This window comes from Dermacentor albipictus, chromosome 1, assembly GCF_038994185.2.
Source record: "Dermacentor albipictus isolate Rhodes 1998 colony chromosome 1, USDA_Dalb.pri_finalv2, whole genome shotgun sequence".
Classification (NCBI taxonomy): Eukaryota; Metazoa; Arthropoda; class Arachnida; order Ixodida; family Ixodidae; genus Dermacentor; species Dermacentor albipictus.
The window spans coordinates 226,360,599-226,379,364 of record NC_091821.1 but is presented as its reverse complement, the minus strand read 5'-3'; the positions used below and the strand labels follow the sequence as shown (position 1 = coordinate 226,379,364).

Below are 18,766 nucleotides of genomic sequence, written 5' to 3'. Positions count from 1 at the left end.
GTATTGAAGTGTAGTGCATGTCATTTTCTATCACCCTTAATGTTCAAAGGAACTCAGCATGAGTTCAAATTACTAAGTGTTCGTGCTTATAGCACGAACACTTAGTAGAACACGGCTTATAGCGCGTTAAAAAGACAAGGACGAAAGTGAGACGTGACACACACACGTCTCACTTTCGTCTTTCTCTTTTTAACGCGCTATAAGCCTCACGATGTCTTACCAACAAGCCCAAATCACTGCTTGTAGCCCAAAGTGTAGCTGTTGAGCCAAATGAGAACAAGGTGAAAGCGGGAGCCAACGTTTCGACAAGTGGACTTGTCTTTTTCAAGACAACATATGCCTTCCTCAGCACAGTATATATAGGTAGGGTTCTTCTAAAGAGGAGAGGGAGTAAGGCGGCGGGTGGGTGAGGCAACTACCGAGGGTCAGCAGCAAGGGTGTAGAATTGACAAGAAAGGTGTGCTATTCCACGTCGGTGGAGGAATGTGAGGTAGTGCCATGTGCCAGCTGATTGATGTGCATGTGTGTGCCTTCCCCCCCGTCATCATCATCCAGGCCCCTTCAACGAAAAAACACATGGGCGGCTGACACACGGCAATACCTCATATTCCTCTACCGACATTGAATAGCACACCTTTCTTTTCAATTCTGCACCCTCGCTGCTAACACACCTTCGGTCTTTCGTTGCCTCCTCCACCCACCTTACCCCTCTCCCCTTTATAACCCTTCCTATATGTACCGTGCTGAGGAAAGCATATGTCGCCTTGAAAAAGACAAGTCCACTTGTCGAAACATTGGCTCCAGCTTTTACCTTATTCTCATTTTGCTCATTGTCTTGAATTTCCATCTCCCGCCTCAAGTGTAGCTGTGTTACACAACATTTAGGAGCCTTTTTAGGTTTAAGGGTACAGATAGCTATTTGAATGTTTGTGTTAAATATCTTACAGAACTTCCAGCTTTACTTTTGACACTATTATTGTACAAGAAAAGCATGTGATTTAAGGATAGATGTGAAAAGTAGTTTTTAGTGGCACCAGTTCATAAACATCATTTTCCATTTGAAAAATTTTTTTGCATAATATACTAGTCTAGTGAAAGGCAGTAAATTCTTACTGCCAGCATTGCAAAGTCATATTATGTATAAACTTGAAAACCTTGTGATCTAGCCTTGTTTTTGTTTGTAAGTGACTTGGTTTAAATTGTCAGACGTCTGCGACTTTGGCTTATTCTTTGTAATCTGCGTTACAACTTGGAAGTACATGCTTTTCTGATGTTTCCTTTTTGCAAATGCTACATGGCATTTTTTTCTCTTTTATGTGTTTTTTCTGTTACCCTGTGAAAGTGACTTTTGTTAACTCTTGTTGCAATGACTCTTTACAGGTGGCTTGGTTGGTGCTGGTTGACAAACTGACTGCCACGTATATGTCATTTATGGAGTGCCTACTTAGGCTTACTACACTTCCTCTGGGGCACATGCTGGGTGGGAAGGGGATTTGGTGTCGCAGGCTTTGGTGCAGTGTGACTGAGTTCACCTCGGGGACGAGCAGTCTGAAATAATTGGCGTGTCACAGGACCATTTGCCTTGTGCCTGGTCCCTTCACCCCATGCTCTCTGGCTGTATTGTCATGCAGAATGTGCCTGGTGCCTGTCTCGTCCCCGATTTCTTGAGAGTGACACACAGCCGTGTTAAGCGTGACTTTGTGTGGCTCCTGAGACTGTGTGCTTGACTGGTGTGCAAGGTGGTGTGTGAATGTTATACGCCAGGTTGTTGTGATTTCTTTATATATTTTTTTCTCCTCTCTGTCTCTCTCTTGCCAGGTGCTTTTAAGGATTTGAATGTTGAATAACGAAGTCTGTCTGGGCGCTTGGTATGCACTTGGCATGCACTGAGAGTACTGTCTTACATTGGTAGCAGAATGTTCAAAAATTGATTAAAGACGCATTTCTGCAAACAGTTGCTTTACTTGCTAATGTGTCAACCCTTTTGCGTAAGTTTTTACAACTTTGGCAGGATTATGTAAATGTACTGAGTTTTGCTGCACCGTAAAAAGCCCATGTCATAAATTTTAAGTTCTGTAATTTTAAAAATGAGACATGAACAAACGTACCAGAAAGGTCATGGAATTGTAATGAATTTTTGTTCCCATACTGTTTGGCATAGAGAGTCCATGTATGCTTCAAATGCGTGGCTACACAGGAAGCAAATTCAGTCATTTCCGCTTTCACTTCATTTGTTACATGATAGTTTATAGATAGTTTATATCATTTTGCTGATCCATCATATTCATCACATGGCCAGAGCACTGTGCTTGTAAACTTATAGTCATTCATTCACCACCTTATTGCTGTGTTCACATTTCACGGTGTGGAATGCACAAACCACCAAACTTACATAGTTCAGCCTACATCAGTAAATGGTATCTCTGGGCAAAACCAGGTGCTGCACACTTTTGTGATGCTGATACACTACATGTTCTTTGGCATGCGAGATTACTGCTCTAATATTTTTGCCCATGCTTTCATGAGAAACGTGGGTAGCGTCATGGGAAACTCATTGTGGGTAGATTAGTGTTTCCATAATCTTGATAGGGTGCAATAACTTCTTTTTTTTTTCATTTAGAACATACTGCAGTCCAATGACCAAGCAGGGGTAGCATAATACAAGGAAAACTAACAAGTAAATTCAAACAATATACAAAAATAGGAGTAGTGAAGACATGGTTCAGTAGTAGAGCATACTATAGTAACTACTATATACTGTGAAGTCGTGCAACACAGCAAAGCACTAGTCTCATACATTCATATGCAATGTGATATTGGCAGCCATCGTAGTTTGATTACTGTGGTAATGAACAAAAAGATACATAATTTCAACAATGAACAGTTACTTGTTGCAGAGTGCATTCATTGTCAATGATACTGCATTTTCTCAAGCACCATCCAATGTCTTCAGTGTCGTATACCTATAGACATATTGTAGTGCCTCAAACATTGCGATAGCTGCTACTGTGACACTTATGTTCTGGTAAAGGATCCCATTATGAAATGATAGGAGTGCAGATAATTATGCTAAAGAAGATGATGAATATTACAGATATTAATTTAAGAAAAAAAAACACTCCTTTTGTTTATTGTTGCTACACAGCTAAGAACACATAAGATGCAGCCTAGCAAACTTGCTCATGACTAGCATAGTCATTAAAAATTGATTTCCAGAGTAATGTTTATTCACTTGAGGGTGGCTGTGTGTTATTAATAGGCCTAAATATTCTGACCTCAGGTTTGAATGTTAACAGTGACTGGTTTGGTAATAGTATATTTAGTTATTACAATTGGCTACGATTTATTTTATTGTGTTGGTATGTCTAGAACACACCAATTTTTTGGCTCGCCAATACAGCCTTGTGCCATGACTGGTCTTCTTTAATGACTAGCCAATGTGCAATGCATATGACTGGTCAATGATGACAGCTGGTAGATATTGTGATGTGGACATTTTACTGTGTGCAGAAGTTTAATGGCATAGTGGTAGTAGGTTCAATCTTGGCCTGTAGATTTCTAGTGCAGTGTTTTTTTTCTTGACATAATGAAATCTCAGTGCATGGCTTGTGCAGAACGAATGAGCGCATGAATGAATGTGCTTGGCTCTGAGTGGTTGGTTGATGAGCATGAACGTGCGTGTGGGCGTGCCTGAGTGCAAATGTGATGGCTCAAAGGTTGCGGCACACTTACTGTGATTTCAAGCTGCCACCATGCTGAGGACAAGGGGAACATAAGAAAGAGCTTTGTCAGTGAATTGTGTAAAAAGTGCTGCTGCACACTTTAGTATGCCCCTCATACCTTTGACATGGTGGCAGGGGACATGTTTGATGTTATCTCTCATTGGGTAGCCTTTAAATCTATCGGATTTTAATGTGCTGTTCTTTCTTCCATTAATCTTTTTTTTCTTTCTCCTATTTTTTTGCCATTTGGCTTTGCTTTTAATTTTTCTGTCCAGTTTGGAGGTAGTGTGTAACCGGTTTCTGTTTAATTGTAGGCGGAGGCCAAATATCTGCGGGACCATTGAGTGCCACAAAGGCGAAACCAAATGCTAATGCTGCAACTGGTAAGTATGTGAATGGCGGCGCATTGCCTTAATTGTAGCATTAAATAACTTTCTCTTCATTTCTGCATCCCTTTGAAGATGGAGTGAACCAACAAACACACATCTCCATCATGGTATATTCAGGGTGGTCTAGAATCAAGTGTAATGTAATGTAACCATATTAACTAGTCTTTAAGAGGTGTATGTTTTGACTAGACATGTGGAAAATGCATTCTTGAGGTTCAGTTCATTAATGGGGTCAATTGTGACCAGGTACAGGCATAGAACTTTGTAGTGTGACATCTTCTTTTGAGATCTGCAGCTTACACCAGTTTCGCAATGTTAAGGACAAAATACTTTCTAATTGTTACTTGTGCTTCATCGCTTCCTGTACAAAAAACAAAAAACATTGCAAGGCCTCGTCTGGACAAGGCCCACAGGAGTATAGGAGAGAAAATGAAAATGTCACCGGTCTTTAAAATAATGATAGCATGGGGCCTGCATTGGTCCAAGAGCTAATAACAACTACACCAACCAACGTGTAATTCTTGGAAGAAGAGGAAGAAGGTTTTTTTTGGGCTTGCATCAAGCTCCTAAAAACTATGCAAAGCAAAAATTGACACAAAGCCAAGGTCTATAACCGATCTCTTCTAGATATTGAAACTATCAATTAGTCAACCTTGGATGAGATCAAATTTTAAAGAAACTTGTACCAGCTGCAGCTGTGAGAAATACACTCCATATTTAATACTATATTTAAAGTTCTTTCAATGGTTTGATCATTTTTGCAAGTTTTCTGCAATTCAAGTGTGCTTCTGCAGTCATCCACAACTGCGTAATACCTATACCTGTAACTGACATGCGTGACAACTTTTGATCATAAAATCACAAGCAAATGTTTCTTTGAATAATTGATGTTTGTTTAGGCATATTTGGCCTAAACAAAAGCATGTATAATTTTTTTGCTAGAGTTCCTGAACTACATCTGATAGAAATTTTGTTGTTTACTAGCACTTCTAAAGAAACGCCATGCACAAAATTCCCCCTTCCCCCTAAAAAAAATATTGACAGTCAAGTAGTTGTTTTTCATGAACTAAGCTTTTACTCTGTGCTAATTTCTGCACTGTCCCATCATTTCTCGCTCTCCCTTTGAAGCACTCTTAGCCTTCTCAGGCAGCCGCCATGGTGGTGTGGTGGCTAAAGCATTGCACTGCTAAGCCCTAGGGCGCGAGATTTAACCCTTTGAGGGTCAATGACGTAAATATACGGCCCCGTGAAGAAGTCCAAAATGGTCGATGCCATATATTTACGGCGCCATCTGTACGTTTAAAACCCGCTCCAATTTCCTAACTTTTTCTTTTCTAGCATGTGCTGCCACTATGTGGGAATACGGGAAATTTTTTTCTCGCGCCTCCCTTTCTCTGTTTTCGTTGCACGGTTTGTTTTAGAGCTAGTTAGCTCCCGCGCATCTATATACTACCGCTCGCGCACTGGCGCGCGGGCGTTGGTTTGTGTTTTGTTCTGCGGGTGGTTTCGGCTTCTTGCACTCGCAAAACTGATGGCTGTCTCGTTACTAATTGCTCAAAGGGCGACCGCCCGTTTCTTGCTCGTTTAGTGCTCACAGGTGTGCGCATAGGAAGTATGTCGCCGTGCATTCGTTTTCCTCTCTCTCTCTCTCTCTCTCTCTTTCTTTCTTTCTTTTTTTTCTTTTCTTTTTTTTTTTTTAAGGCTATCGAAAACTAATTGCCCCTGGTTGGTGATAAGATGAAGGTTAGAGGAATATTGTCACACATTTTGCGATTCTGACAGGCACACAACCACAGTTTTCTTGAGTGCGATCACCTATGCAGTTCAATTACGCTGTGGACGTAAATATTAGTGTAAGAGCAGGAACGTTTTACAGTTGTGAAATATTGTCGTGTGTGCGTTTTCTAAGCCTTATGTGTATAACAATGTATCAAATTTTTAATGCTTATAAGTTTATTTCCTTTTTTTGTTGTTATTCATGAATAAACAGTACATATATACCAACGCAACATATTTTTTTTCTCACTTTACAGTCTCCCTAGAAAAATTACAGTACATTTTTTTCGAAATAGGTCCCTCAAATGATCTGGGATCTGCAATAAAAATGCGACCCTTGGCGGTCGCATATGGTGAAAAAAATCGACCGTCAAAGGGTTAAACCTTGACCATAGTGGCCACATTTCAGAAGGGGCGAAATGTAAAAATGCCCATGTATCATGCATTGGGTGCACGTTAAAGAACCCCAAGTGGTCAAAATTAATCCGGAGTCTCCCACTCTGGCCTGCCTTATAATCATATTGTGGTTTTAGCATGTAAAACATCAGAATTGAATTTAACTCTTGGCCTCCTCAGGCTTTCAGGTCCATGTGAGTGTTTGTGCAATCCTACATACCTGCTCATCCTTATATTCTATGGAATCCGTGTATTCTTGTATACCATACCCGTGTGAGGGCCACGTCGCTGAATTTATCTCTGCCGTATTAACTCGTACATTGAACCGAGTCACATAATGAATGCACTCTAACTTTGCTTTTGAAAATTGGGATATTTTTCCTCCTTGTAATAAACACACCTCCAGCTTTGGTCCCATGCAGTTGCATTAACTAACAGCTGTGCTTTAGTTTCCCAGTTCACTCACTCTGGCTTGCCAGTGTGAGTGAACTGCCACCGAGAGCCATCTCCTAGTGGAAAAATTAATGCTTTCCACTGCAGTGCTAGTGCAACAGCCAATCAAAATGAACTGTAGACAGTTGTGCAGCTCGAAGCGAGTGAAGCAGTGCACCTTATATTATCCCACTTTTTAAAGTGACGCTTTCTTTGCCTACCTCTCCACAATTTAGCATGTTGTCAGAGGGGGGTTTTTTGATCAAAGATGGTGGTTGTCTCGCCAAGTAGAATCTGTCGCTTGTGAAGATACGACCACTTTTGCATGGTTTTGCATCGTTAGGCACTGGAAGCATTGGTGTACACTGCCGGCGGCAATTATAATGCTGTGCCAAGCTATCTTGGCACAGTGTCGGGGATGCTTTCGGCTGTCTACATTGTAACCTCCAGTGGCAAGTCATGCGAAATCTCATGGAGGTGATAGTTTCACCAAAAGTGATCGCTCAAAAATATTGCCCTTAAATAAAACTTGTCTGTGATCTGCAAGGTATGGCACAGTGGCCAATGATCTTTACGGGACATGTTCGTCGCCAAACGCCACTGTGCATTTCTTATTGCGATGCACCATTTTGTTTTGCCACCTCATTAAAACTTTGTTTACACCTAGTCATACAGTGTGTGGGATGTGCACGATAATTGATTTTTTCCTATTTTGAAGGCAGCAATTTTGTGAGTGTTGTCTGTTGCTTTCTTTTTCACCTGTCTTGTATGTTGCTGTGGGTGACAAGCTGTAATTTCAGTCAACAGTTAGTTTTAAGTCGAAGGCCTTGGAGTATGCAGTGGAGCATTGTAACTGGGCTGCTAGAAGGCATTTCGGTGTTGACAAAGTCCGCATGTGCTACTGGTGGAAACAGCTCAACAAGCTGCTCACTAAAAATTGGATGCATCGCACCTTCCAACATTTCTTTAGATAATTATCCACGCTTTAGATGCAACTGTCTTACCTAAGCATATACCTAGTCATTCACAGCTGTGTGGGCCATGCTATACTGTACATATGTGCTATCGGCTCTGTGCATAGGGGGTTATTATGCAGCATCTCAGGCTTCTTTTCAGTCCCTTCGTTGCTTCTGCAGTAGATAGTCTGTTAGAAGGAAGCTCGACAACTAAGCATCAGAATCATAAAATTAGTGTTCCTGTGCTCCGCAGCTTGTCCCATCATGCTTTTCCCACGTGCTTGTGTTTTCGTGCTGTCTATGCCACTTTCTGCAGACAGCATTTACGCTGCTGTGCTAAGCCAAGATTTTAGTCGCTTAGTGCTCTACCCACTTTGCTTGTGCAATGTATAAAAAGAATGGCATTCTGTACATTACATTATTTATAATGTGCTTTATTGGGTATCATGGCATGCCATCCAAGCAATATTGGCTTTTGCTATGTATGCAGCGTCAGGCCTGGAATTGAAGCCACAGCCTTTTGGAAGTTCACAGGGAGCACAGCTTCCTACCATTATTCAGATTCCACTACTGGCGGGGACGTCGCCACGGGCACAGCGTCACCCCGTTCAAACACTTGTCATCCCAACTACAACTATCGCCTTGTCACCTGCATCAGCTTCTGTCCAAGGTTGGTAATGAAAGGAATGGTCCTCATGTGTACAACAAATGGCATAGTAATCTTCTGGTGTCCTTGTGCAAGAAGATGAATGCAAAATGCAGACAAAGCATGCAAAATGCAGACAAAGCAGTACTTCATCTATTTCTGATTTGCTTGTTTATTCATGTTCATTTATGTCCTTTGCACATTCGGGCCTTTAGTGTACGTGGAGCTTTGGCTCAGCCTTTTCTTTTTTGCTGCACGAGCAGTAACGCCCTAGGAGACAACTTGAGCATCGGTAATGTCAAACTGTAGTGCATGATAAGATTTTGCGTAGGTAAAGTAGAGGAATTGAAGATAAAAAAAGATTTGCAAGGTATTACGAGTGTGGGGTAATTTGATTAGCATGGTCAAATTCCTGAAAATTACCTAATTCAAGGCAAAGCAAGGTGTGGCTACTCAGCACGACAGGTAGCAGGTGTATTTTGCTTGCTCTACAATGAAACAAGTAAAAACAGTCATAATACTAATTTAACTGCTTTGCGCAGCAAGTGACTTATGGATGCCAAAATGTGTCTTAAGTCTGTGTGTTAACTTTTTTTTAAGTCCTGTATCATAGTCAAGTAAAAGCTATGTTGAAAAATATTGAAGATGCAACACAGTAAGCAGAATGTGACTTCATTTTAGGGATCCCTCAATGCTCCGACATCTCACGATGCCTTGAACTGGATTCTGCTTTTACATTTTTGCATTTGTGCACATTAGACCTCCTGGGCTCACGGTGTGGCAATTGGTCTTATCTGTCAGCTGTCTACAAAAGGCGATAAGCCACTTGCGACACCCCAGTTTGTTAGCCGATTGGAGTTTCAATAAAAAAAATTATTTTTGTAAAAGTTTTGGCAGTCCATTGGGGTGTGCGGAAATTTTTGTTCATTACTTTTAGATATGAGACACATGAAGGCATTTTTATGTTCATAGTGCCACCATGTGATCCTTTTACAGGATTCACTTCAAAATCAAACTACTCTGTGTAGCTGTCTTGTTCAAAACAAATTTTGGTAAGAAATGCCGTCTGGTTTGCAGACTTCATGTTCTTAGTATATAACATATGTGGTAAAGCATGGTCAGCATCCTGCTATATTATGTTGTCGAAGGTGACCACCACGGTTGCAAATTTTTGTTGAGACGGAACTAGCCACCTGCTACCGTTAGCCTGGGGCCAACCTTTGTGGCATCTGGAAGTTTTATAATGGGCCCTGAATTTCCTTTCTAAAATTACCTGCATGCAATGCAAATCTAACAAGTTTGCTGTACACAGCACTTTATCGTGGTCCATCAATGCCAGTGATCTCTAAATTATTTATTTGCCAATATCCGTGTGAAAGGAGGCTCCTGTAAAATAATGTTCCTTTGCTTGGTTATGTAACAGCATCCATTTATTTCAGTTATTATAAAAACAATAGGGGACCAGCCAGCCACAGCTGCTGAACAATGTCAAACTGGTGTGTAACATGATGAACATATAAAGGGGTTCTGAACCACTTTTTATTGAAGTTGAAAAATGCATTTGACAATAAAACAGACTATCACAGAAATACTTTTCCACCAAAGTACTTCAATGCATTGAGTAGAAGTGGAGTTATTGGCAACCTAAAATTGCCCGTGATCACCTTCACGGTGCTCCCGCTCCTTCTTCAATTCCTTGCACTGTGAAGGCTACGGTGGAGCAGGGCGTGCCTGCAACGCTTGGCCTACTGAACATCAGCATGGTGCGCAGTTCAAGTTTGATTTTGGATGTTCCACTACTTCCAATTTTGGCGCCTACAATACACCAAACACGGAGGCTATCCCTCAGCTTACGGTTCACGGTGTCTCATCCCCTTGCTGTGCTACAGTGTACTGATAGCTATGTGCAGCTATTCTCACAACGAGGGACATGAACAGCACATTTCCTTTCGCACTTCTCTCTTCATTTGCACAATTTCCAAGGGTCGAACGAACTTCATGTTCGCTCATGTGAGTACGTTGGCCTCGCACACATCGGCTAAACGATGCATGCCGCACTCCGGACTCATGTTGAAAGGATTCCTACCATAACGAGCTTCTACCATGATGGTGACACACCTTGCGGGTGTGCAACTCGGGAAGAAGACAGCCTATTCATCAAATGTTGGCGCTCGGGCCTTGAGTCACGTCACCCACAGATACTACTCGGAGCACGCTGTTGTCCTGAGCCAGCCACAGGCGCTCGGTGAGCACGTTCGTCGTGGCACCTTGCGATGGCCACGGTATGCACACTACGCTGCAGACACAGCTAAATTTAACAGTAGTGGTTAGCCTCTTCGCTTCCGCCCATCTGCTGCTCCACCACACCTGGTGTTCCACATTGTAAGAAAATTGCTCTAAAATCTGCTACAGACATCGCATTTACAAGAAGTCTGATTTATTTTGTTCCCAGAAGGCTTATGTGTCAGGCGCAGTAAAAAACTAGAAAGTGAACATAATAAAAGTTTAAAACGAGCAGAAATGCGCAGTGCACTTTTGCATATTTTTTCACTCAGCAAACGCCTCTTGGGCTTTTGAACTTTGCCCTCAAAGAACTAAGCATAGCATCAAATGGTACTGGTTTATACAGTTTTTGGTTGTATGTGCTGAAAAAAAAATGAGCACACTCGGAAGCCTGTAAGCTTTCTTCTTCTTTTTTTTTAAATCAGGCACTCTGATTGCAACGACTACAACAACAGTGCGGAGTCTGACAAGCAGGAATCTTTACATCATTTTACAAACCACTTGTGCTGAAACTGAAAGTGTAAACAAATATGTTCATCTAGTTTGCAAAATCCCCCCTAATCAGAAAATAGCCCACAATCTGCTGCCGTCTATGAAAAACAGCCAGGAACAGCCATTAGTTGAGCGGCTAGCAAGTAGCCGCCGAGGAAGTGAGTGGGTCAACAATGAGCAGCTATAACCAGAGTGCGTGCTCGCGCTCATGTGCTTCAGTCTTGCCATGCTATGTGCTGCGGACCAGCGTGACCAACGGATAGTAGCTGCATCCAAATTGCGCATTTGGCGCAATAGCTCAATACAAAGCAAAGTCTGCCAAGACCTCTAGCCAGGAGCGGCCAGGGATGAGCACGTGCTGGCAAGTGTACGTTTTGTCTTACATTAAGTTTCACGTGGATCGAGGCTAGTTAAGTGTTCAAAACTAATAGAAATTAGCAATACTCGACAGCTATGACACTGATAAGCAGTGTGGCCAAAGTTTTATTCCTATGCAGGCAGGCGCGGGCGAGAATTGGCAAATGATGGTCGGCGACACTACGATAGTCATATTTCTAGAAGTACATAATTCCCATCGCAATTCAAAATGCAGATTTTTGCTTACTTCATCCTGTTTATTAAACTGTGTCAATAGAGGTACACAGTAACAGTAAGAAGAAGCACACTGATCCAAACACCTTTCTTGATTGATGTCAGCTCTTGGCCAATAGCAGCTGCATATGAGAATCTCTTGTATGAGGAAATATAGCAGCCCAAAAAGAGTGAGGAGAAGGCTTCGTTAAAGAGAAAGTGTTTGTGAAAAAGGTTACTTCGCAGTCTGCTTGCGAGCGCCACATGCCGCGCACGACTACAAAATTTGGCTGAGATATTCACAGCAGTGTATGCTATCCGCGGACTGTGTTTTTGCACCAAGCCCAAGGGGTGGTTCAGGACCCCTTTAAGAGGAAACTGAAGGCTATAATGATTACTTTCCCCCTTTTGGAATATTGTTTATCCAAGGAAAGATGCTTCATTAGTAGATAGAATTGCTGTTGGCAAGCATTTCTTTCTCAATTTCTCTTGCATAAAAACTGCAGCAGCAATAAAGGTATTGCCGTGATGTCCTTATTTTGAAGGCATTTTGTGAGTATTTTGTCATGAAATATGAGAAGGTCTAACCTTTGTTGCTTAGTCGTGAATGCAATTGTACTCCCAGCTTTGAAGGTAGTAAGGTTCCACTCACAGGAATGAATTGCATCTTATCTTTTGAAACATGTGGTTCATGACTGATGAGTTGATGCTGCTAGGTAGTTTTTTTTTATGCTACAGTGTGGCATTTCAGTTAACAGTCGTTTGTGTTGTTTTTATCTGCCTTGTACTTGTGCTTAATAATATATCATGCGAAGTACTCTGTATGTTGCCATTTGCAAAGTGTGAGTTTGAAAGCATCTAGAGAATAAACAAATGTATTATGTGAAAATCTACAAGGTGGTAGAAAATTTAAGAAAGAAGTTTGTATCCTCCTGAAAGTGGCATGAAGCCACAAGAAAGCACATGCAGGTTCCACAGAAAGATGTTAGTTAATAGGAGGAAAAACAAAGGTAGCTGCTAACTTCTAGCATTTAAAGCATGCTACAAGACTTCCTTGAATTCTTTCAGAGTCTCAGTCCAAGCCAGGGAGCTGCAGTGGAGCAGCAGCTGCAGCACCTAACAACATCCAGTTTGTAGTGGTGCAGCAGCCAGCACAGCCAACCCAGCCACAGACACAACAGCAGCAGCAGCAGCAGCAGCAGCAGCAACCACAGCAACAGCAGTCGCAGCAACAGCAGCAGCCAGCAGCGCCTGCTACATTGAGTCTTGTAGTTTCATCAGCTCCTCAGCAGACACTGCTGAAGGCTGTAGCTGAAGACATAAGCCTAGCTGAGTCATGTCACCTCAAGCGCAAGATCTCTCATGCTCCTGAAGGGGCCCCAGACAAGTGTGCTGCAAACTATGAATTGTCCGGAGAGGAGCCCTTGAAAGCCTCGGATGAGCAGCAGCTGGGAAACCTCGGTCTGTTCTACACAGACCAGAGCATGCTACCTCCTTGCAGTGTCGACCAGCTCATGGGAGTGACAACAGAGACGGGCACACCTGCTCACACAGTCGCTGCCTCAGCCACCTTTGAGTGCGAGAGCCAATGGAGTGCTCTGACTACAGCCCACCAAAACCAGACTGAGACTGCTGCCAAGCCGCTGTGGGGACAGATGAACTGCGAATCAGCTTCAACGGAGCCAGACCTTGAGGGGCGGCCTCCCGAGATGCAGCCCTTGGACAACACTACAGCATCTTTTGCAGATGAACAGCAGTTCAAAAAACAGAAGGTGAAGGATGTTCCAGTTCTGTCTTTGTCAAGCTGGCCTGCCAGTAGCCTGGAGCAGCAGGTCCAGAGCATGGACTTCACCTGCGCAGGAGTCAAGACAGAGGTCACCTCCAGCTGGCCAGACTCACTGAATGGTATGCTGACCCAGTCTGAGCCCAAGGTGCCTGTAGTGTTTGGTGACAAAGTGATCATGGACCCAGGCCCTGTGGGCGTTAGCGCAGCACCAAGTGCTCAGTTCTCAGTGACAGGTACTTTTGATAGCAACCCTCAGTGCCAGGACAATATGGCAGCTGCTGGTGCATTTGGCCTGACTTCTTTTGAGGCAGCAGCACAGCCAGTCAGCCAGCCGCAAACCCTTGTTGTGGAGCCTAGCTTGGGTGTCTCCAGGGATCAAGCCCCCCAGTCGGCTCAGCAAGCACAAACCCAAGCTCAAGGGCCAAACATGGACCACATCTCGGCAATGTCGATGCTTCCAGAGTCTGAGCTACTACGCATGATCAACCCCAATGCTTTTGACAATGGTATGGCAGGCTCTTTCTTTTTTTTTTAATGAAAGGAGTGATATGGTTTGGGCCAAATAAGGCTGATGAAACCAAAGTGCACCCAAAAAACGAAGCATTCAACCTGAGACCTCAGCCATTTCCTTGTGTACATTGTAAACTGTATGTTCTTTATTGCTAGATCATAAAAGTGGCCGATGAAAATTAATTTTTATGTATGTTGAAATTCGTGAGTGATACTATGGTTTTTAAATTTGGTATTGCAGTGGCCACAACTTAATGCATTTATTGTCATTTATTTGTTATGGTGTTTTATGGTCTTGTATTAAAAAAAAACAGCTGCAACATTTTTTAGCTGTCTGGCACACTACTGAAAATTTCAGCTGTTGGGAAAAAAGGGTTACTTTTTAATTAAGGGACTTTATGCTTGGATTACATTTTCAGTAGCCTGGCAAGGGAACAAGAATTCAGGATCACCAGTCAGCCTCTAGAATCTGTAGAGCAGTACATTAATCTAGGTCAATTACTTACAGGGGACCCTGATCATGGGAAGAAAATTTATAGAAGAATAAAAATGGCTTGGAGTGCATACGGTAGGCACTACCGAATTCTGACTGGGAGCTTACCACTCTCGTTGAAAAGAAAAGTGTACGATCATTGCATCCTACCAGTGATAACATGAGGGGCAGAAACTTGGAGGTTAACAAAGAAGCTCGAGAACTAGTTAAGGACCGTGCAAAGCACAGTGGAAAAAAAATGTTTGGGGTAACAAGAGAGGCAAAAGAGCGGTGTAGATCAGAGCGCAAACAAAGATAGTCAATATTCTAGTTGATTTAAAAGAAAGAAATGAAGTTGGGCAGGCCGTGTAATGCGTATGGCAGATAACCGATGGACCATTAGGGTTATAGAATGGATGCCAAGGGAAGGGAAGCGCAGTCGAGGACTGCAGAAAACGGATGTAGGATGATGAAATTGGGACATTTGCAGCTGCAAGTTGAAATCGGCTAGTGCAAGACGGGTAATTGGAGGTTGCAAGGAGAGGCCTTCATTTTTTCGTAAATTAAAAAAAAAATCTGGTGATGATTGGATTATTCGTGAAGTAATTACTGGCCATTCATTGATTTTACCTAAATTTCCAGGTACTGTGTAAAACTGGGTTGAGCAAGTTGTAATATTGTCCTGTGATAATGTTGATCATGGTGATAATTTTAATTTACTAAGAACTACCAGTAAGAAGGGGTAAATATGCTCATGCAAGTGAGTGTTGGGATGCTTTTTAGTGTTTATTGCAGCATCGTGCCTCAGCTGTAGTGGTTTTGTAGACCTGTAGTTGCAGTATCAGTTTGTTATTGCACAATTTCTTCACTATTTTCTCTCACTCTCTTTCTGAAGGAATAAGATGTCTTTCAGTTCGCTGGATATTACACAGGAGCCAAAAATATGATACGCTCATAAAATTTCTGTTGTCTACCATAAACTACATAGTATGCACATATGTAATCACTGATTATCAACAACAGTGCAGAGTCTGCTACAGTGTAATAATTCATGGAATATTGGGGCCATTTATGATGTGCTTCCGATTTCTTAAGCTCTAAAACCTAGAATCAAAAGTACAGTGATGTCATTATCCATTTGGTGGCAAATTTTCTTTTATGAATGATTCATTGTGAGAAGCTTTCATTATTGCACTATCAGCAGTTCATTTGCTAAATTTTGTTGACTGTTTCCGTCAATTTCCTTGTTTTTGAGTTGCAGATGAGCATAGCCACAGAAGCACTTTATACGATGCTTATGGGGCTTGACAAGCTTGACATTTGTTGAGACAGAAGTCAACAGTGCTTTTGTTTTCTTTCATGTGATGTATCATTCCTGGTAGCGCGAGGAAAGGAAAATTGTAGAGGCACCAGTGGCAAAGTTTTAACGTCTAGCTGCGCCCATGTGAGAGAGGGCACCAGAGGCTCAAACTCTACCCTAAAATCATCAGTACTAAGTTTAAATTCCGAACACGACTCACTAGAGCTTTCAAGGTCTAATTGTTCACTTGAGGTGAAGAAACATCCAGAAACACCACGATTCCAGCATTCAAAAGCTGCACCCACCTATTTCTATGCCGCCATTTTCAAAACTGAGGGTAGCCAGGCTTCCACTCCGTTTCTGCCAAGCAAACCCACAGAATATCAGTTTTCTAGGAAGCTGGTGCCATCTAGTAGCGCAACATTCACGCCAAAACGATAAAATTTCCATTCTTCTGTGACATTCAACAGGCAAATGGAAATCCCTGGACAAGTGAGACTTGTTTTTGGCATGGAAAGAGTTAACAGTAGATCTGCCACAGCCTTTTTGCAGAAAAATGACATGGTGTGGATTTAGGCTTGTTGTTGATACATTACTAACACATATTGCAGAAACAATAAGAAGGAATGACATGGATATGCTGTTTCCATGTCACTGACCTGTTTGCTTCAGCATTATATGTACAGTCGACCAAAAAAGTTTACGGACCAAGAGATCTCACAAAAAGCTGAATATCTCCTCAGTCTCAAGACGCAGCCTGTTATTCCCATTTCCAGCCTTTTGTGGCATATGCGAACAACATTGTGATGCACAATTTTAGTGGCTGCTTTTAAAGGCTACTGGTATATTTTGAATTTTCTGAGATCCCGTGGTCCGTAAACTTTTTTGGTCGACTGTACATATGCACACACAACATTGTATAGGCACTGTTCAGCATTCATAATGTCGCATATTAGTTAGGGGTTTCACCAACTGATCAAAAGTGTTTCATAGAAAATGAACTTGTTAAAAAATAAGGCAAGTATTGCTGTTATTCCAAGTAAAAAAAAATAATAATAATAGGACAAAATTTCATTTGTCAAAATTATCTTCTTCTAACTACAGCTGTTATTAGGCATTGTTGCTGTTTTTCCTAAGTAATATTGGTTTCAGTTTGCAAAGGCAAAATATTCATTTGCATAGCTTCTACAAAACTGCCCTTTTCAAAATTTCATTTGGCTAGATAACATAGAAAACCAGCTTCTAACAGCTTGAACGCACCTAATGTCAGTGAATAAAAAGCTAAAGCACCTCTGTTAATTGCGGGCACATAGCTGCACAGATTACTCCTTGTCTAGCGCCATTGATCTCTGTGCTTGGATGGTAAACAAGGTTGCTGTGATCTAATTGTCCCAACTTTAAAGATTTTATTGCTAACAAAAAACTCTGTGGTATACTAGTGTCCATGCAGGTATGAACCCTTCATATGGATTATTAATCCATTCCAGTCATTTCCCTGGAAGCATGCATTATGGCATGCAGTGGTGAACACTTAAGGGACACAAGAAGGCATACATTGTATCATTCTGTACTGTTAAGATTACATCTACAGAATTGTAACACCTGCTTTATATATACAAAGTGACAGGAAGGGCCACACAATTCTTTCAGAGTTCAAATCCCTTACTGAATAAAGTTATTTATGTAGAGAAACATATGTATTTATTAAAATCTTAGATACAGCATCCACTCTTGACTGGAGCCATCCACAGAGGGAGAGATGAGGGAGTTTGGTTTATAAGGATATGGCTTTATAAAAATAAGTAGAAATTCTACACCGTGCCAGCAATCTCGAAGTTCATGATTAGCTAAGCACTACCACCTGCTTTGAATCAACAGGGCCACACAGAGAGGTTGTCACAGTCCCTCTAATAGCACAGTAAAACATGGTGTGAAGAAATCCACTATGAGCCAAACTCCATTCTCTTTCACATGAAAATGCAGCATAATTAGCTCTTTTTTATTTTATTTTTTTTATTCTTTTTGTCCGTGATTGGAGACTATAAATGGGACATTATAAGTCATGAAAGCTGGTATTTTTTCCAGCGCCAATCCTGTTGGTTGTGGTTCGTGTCATCTGTATTCATGTCAACTTCCGAGTTACAAAAGCTCTGTTCTCAGTAAAGTTGATGCTTTAATAAATTGGGACATGAATCTATCACTTGGCTTTGACTTCCATTTTTGCCTTTAATGTCGCTTTAAAGCTTCAGTTTCAGCCATGTGGCTACCTGAGAGGTGCATGCTCTGAAGTGCATTTGTGCTACCAAGGCCTTTGGTATATAATGGAGTGGTATCTTTGACTTTGCATGTATTTTTTTTTTTCAGCTACAGGATTTAATCAGTATTGGTGTTTCTTTTTTTGTTGTTGTTGTTGTTTTCCTTAGCAGAGTTTTACTATATGCAGAGTTATTATAATGCAGTTCTACTTTATATACAAGAAGGAGCTTCTTTTATCAAATTATATGTTGAACATTGAATGTTTCAACATATCAACACATAGAACCGCTGGTTGCATGTACCTGTCACTGTATTAAATGCATGTTTTTAGCAGTAACAGCAATGGTAGCTGCAAAGTGGTGTAACAGCATGCTAAACTACTCTTGTAGAACCAGAAAAACAAACAAATCTGAAAAGCTGACATTGGGGAGATTGAGTAAAGCTTATCTACTTGTCCCAAACAAGGTTTATGGCTTACCACAACAAATATGAATGACTGTGCAATCATCAAAGTGAAAACATCTCAAATGCAGTGAGGAGATTAATAATAATAGTAAGAAGAAGAAGAAGAAGATTCTTAACAGTGCTTTCGTGCATGGTGATCAGGACATGAAAACATATCTAAAAAGTATTCAGAAACATTACCGTGCATCAGTAAAAATGCTATTTTGTATAATGTGAAGAAAGTGAATAAGTGCAGTGTATTACAAAAAGAGTTAAGGCCAGTCGGCAATTGTTGATGACGCTTGGCTGGCCTTTTTTTTTTTTTTTGCTATAGTC

At 41.5% G+C, this 18,766-nt stretch overlaps 1 protein-coding gene across 4 annotated transcripts in view; it reads left to right on the top strand.

Annotated features, from left to right (window-relative positions):
- Window positions 1-18,766, top strand: part of NFAT (NFAT nuclear factor) — a 102,722-nt gene that overhangs the window by 80,719 nt on the left and 3,237 nt on the right. For all 4 annotated transcript variants that reach the window (XM_070530949.1, XM_070530948.1, XM_070530951.1 and 1 more), the window contains exons 12-14: window positions 4,037-4,105; window positions 8,162-8,341; window positions 12,731-13,954. In XM_070530949.1, coding sequence (XP_070387050.1) covers window positions 4,037-4,105; window positions 8,162-8,341; window positions 12,731-13,954 — 1,473 coding nt within the window. The remainder of the gene's footprint in view (window positions 1-4,036; window positions 4,106-8,161; window positions 8,342-12,730; window positions 13,955-18,766) is intronic.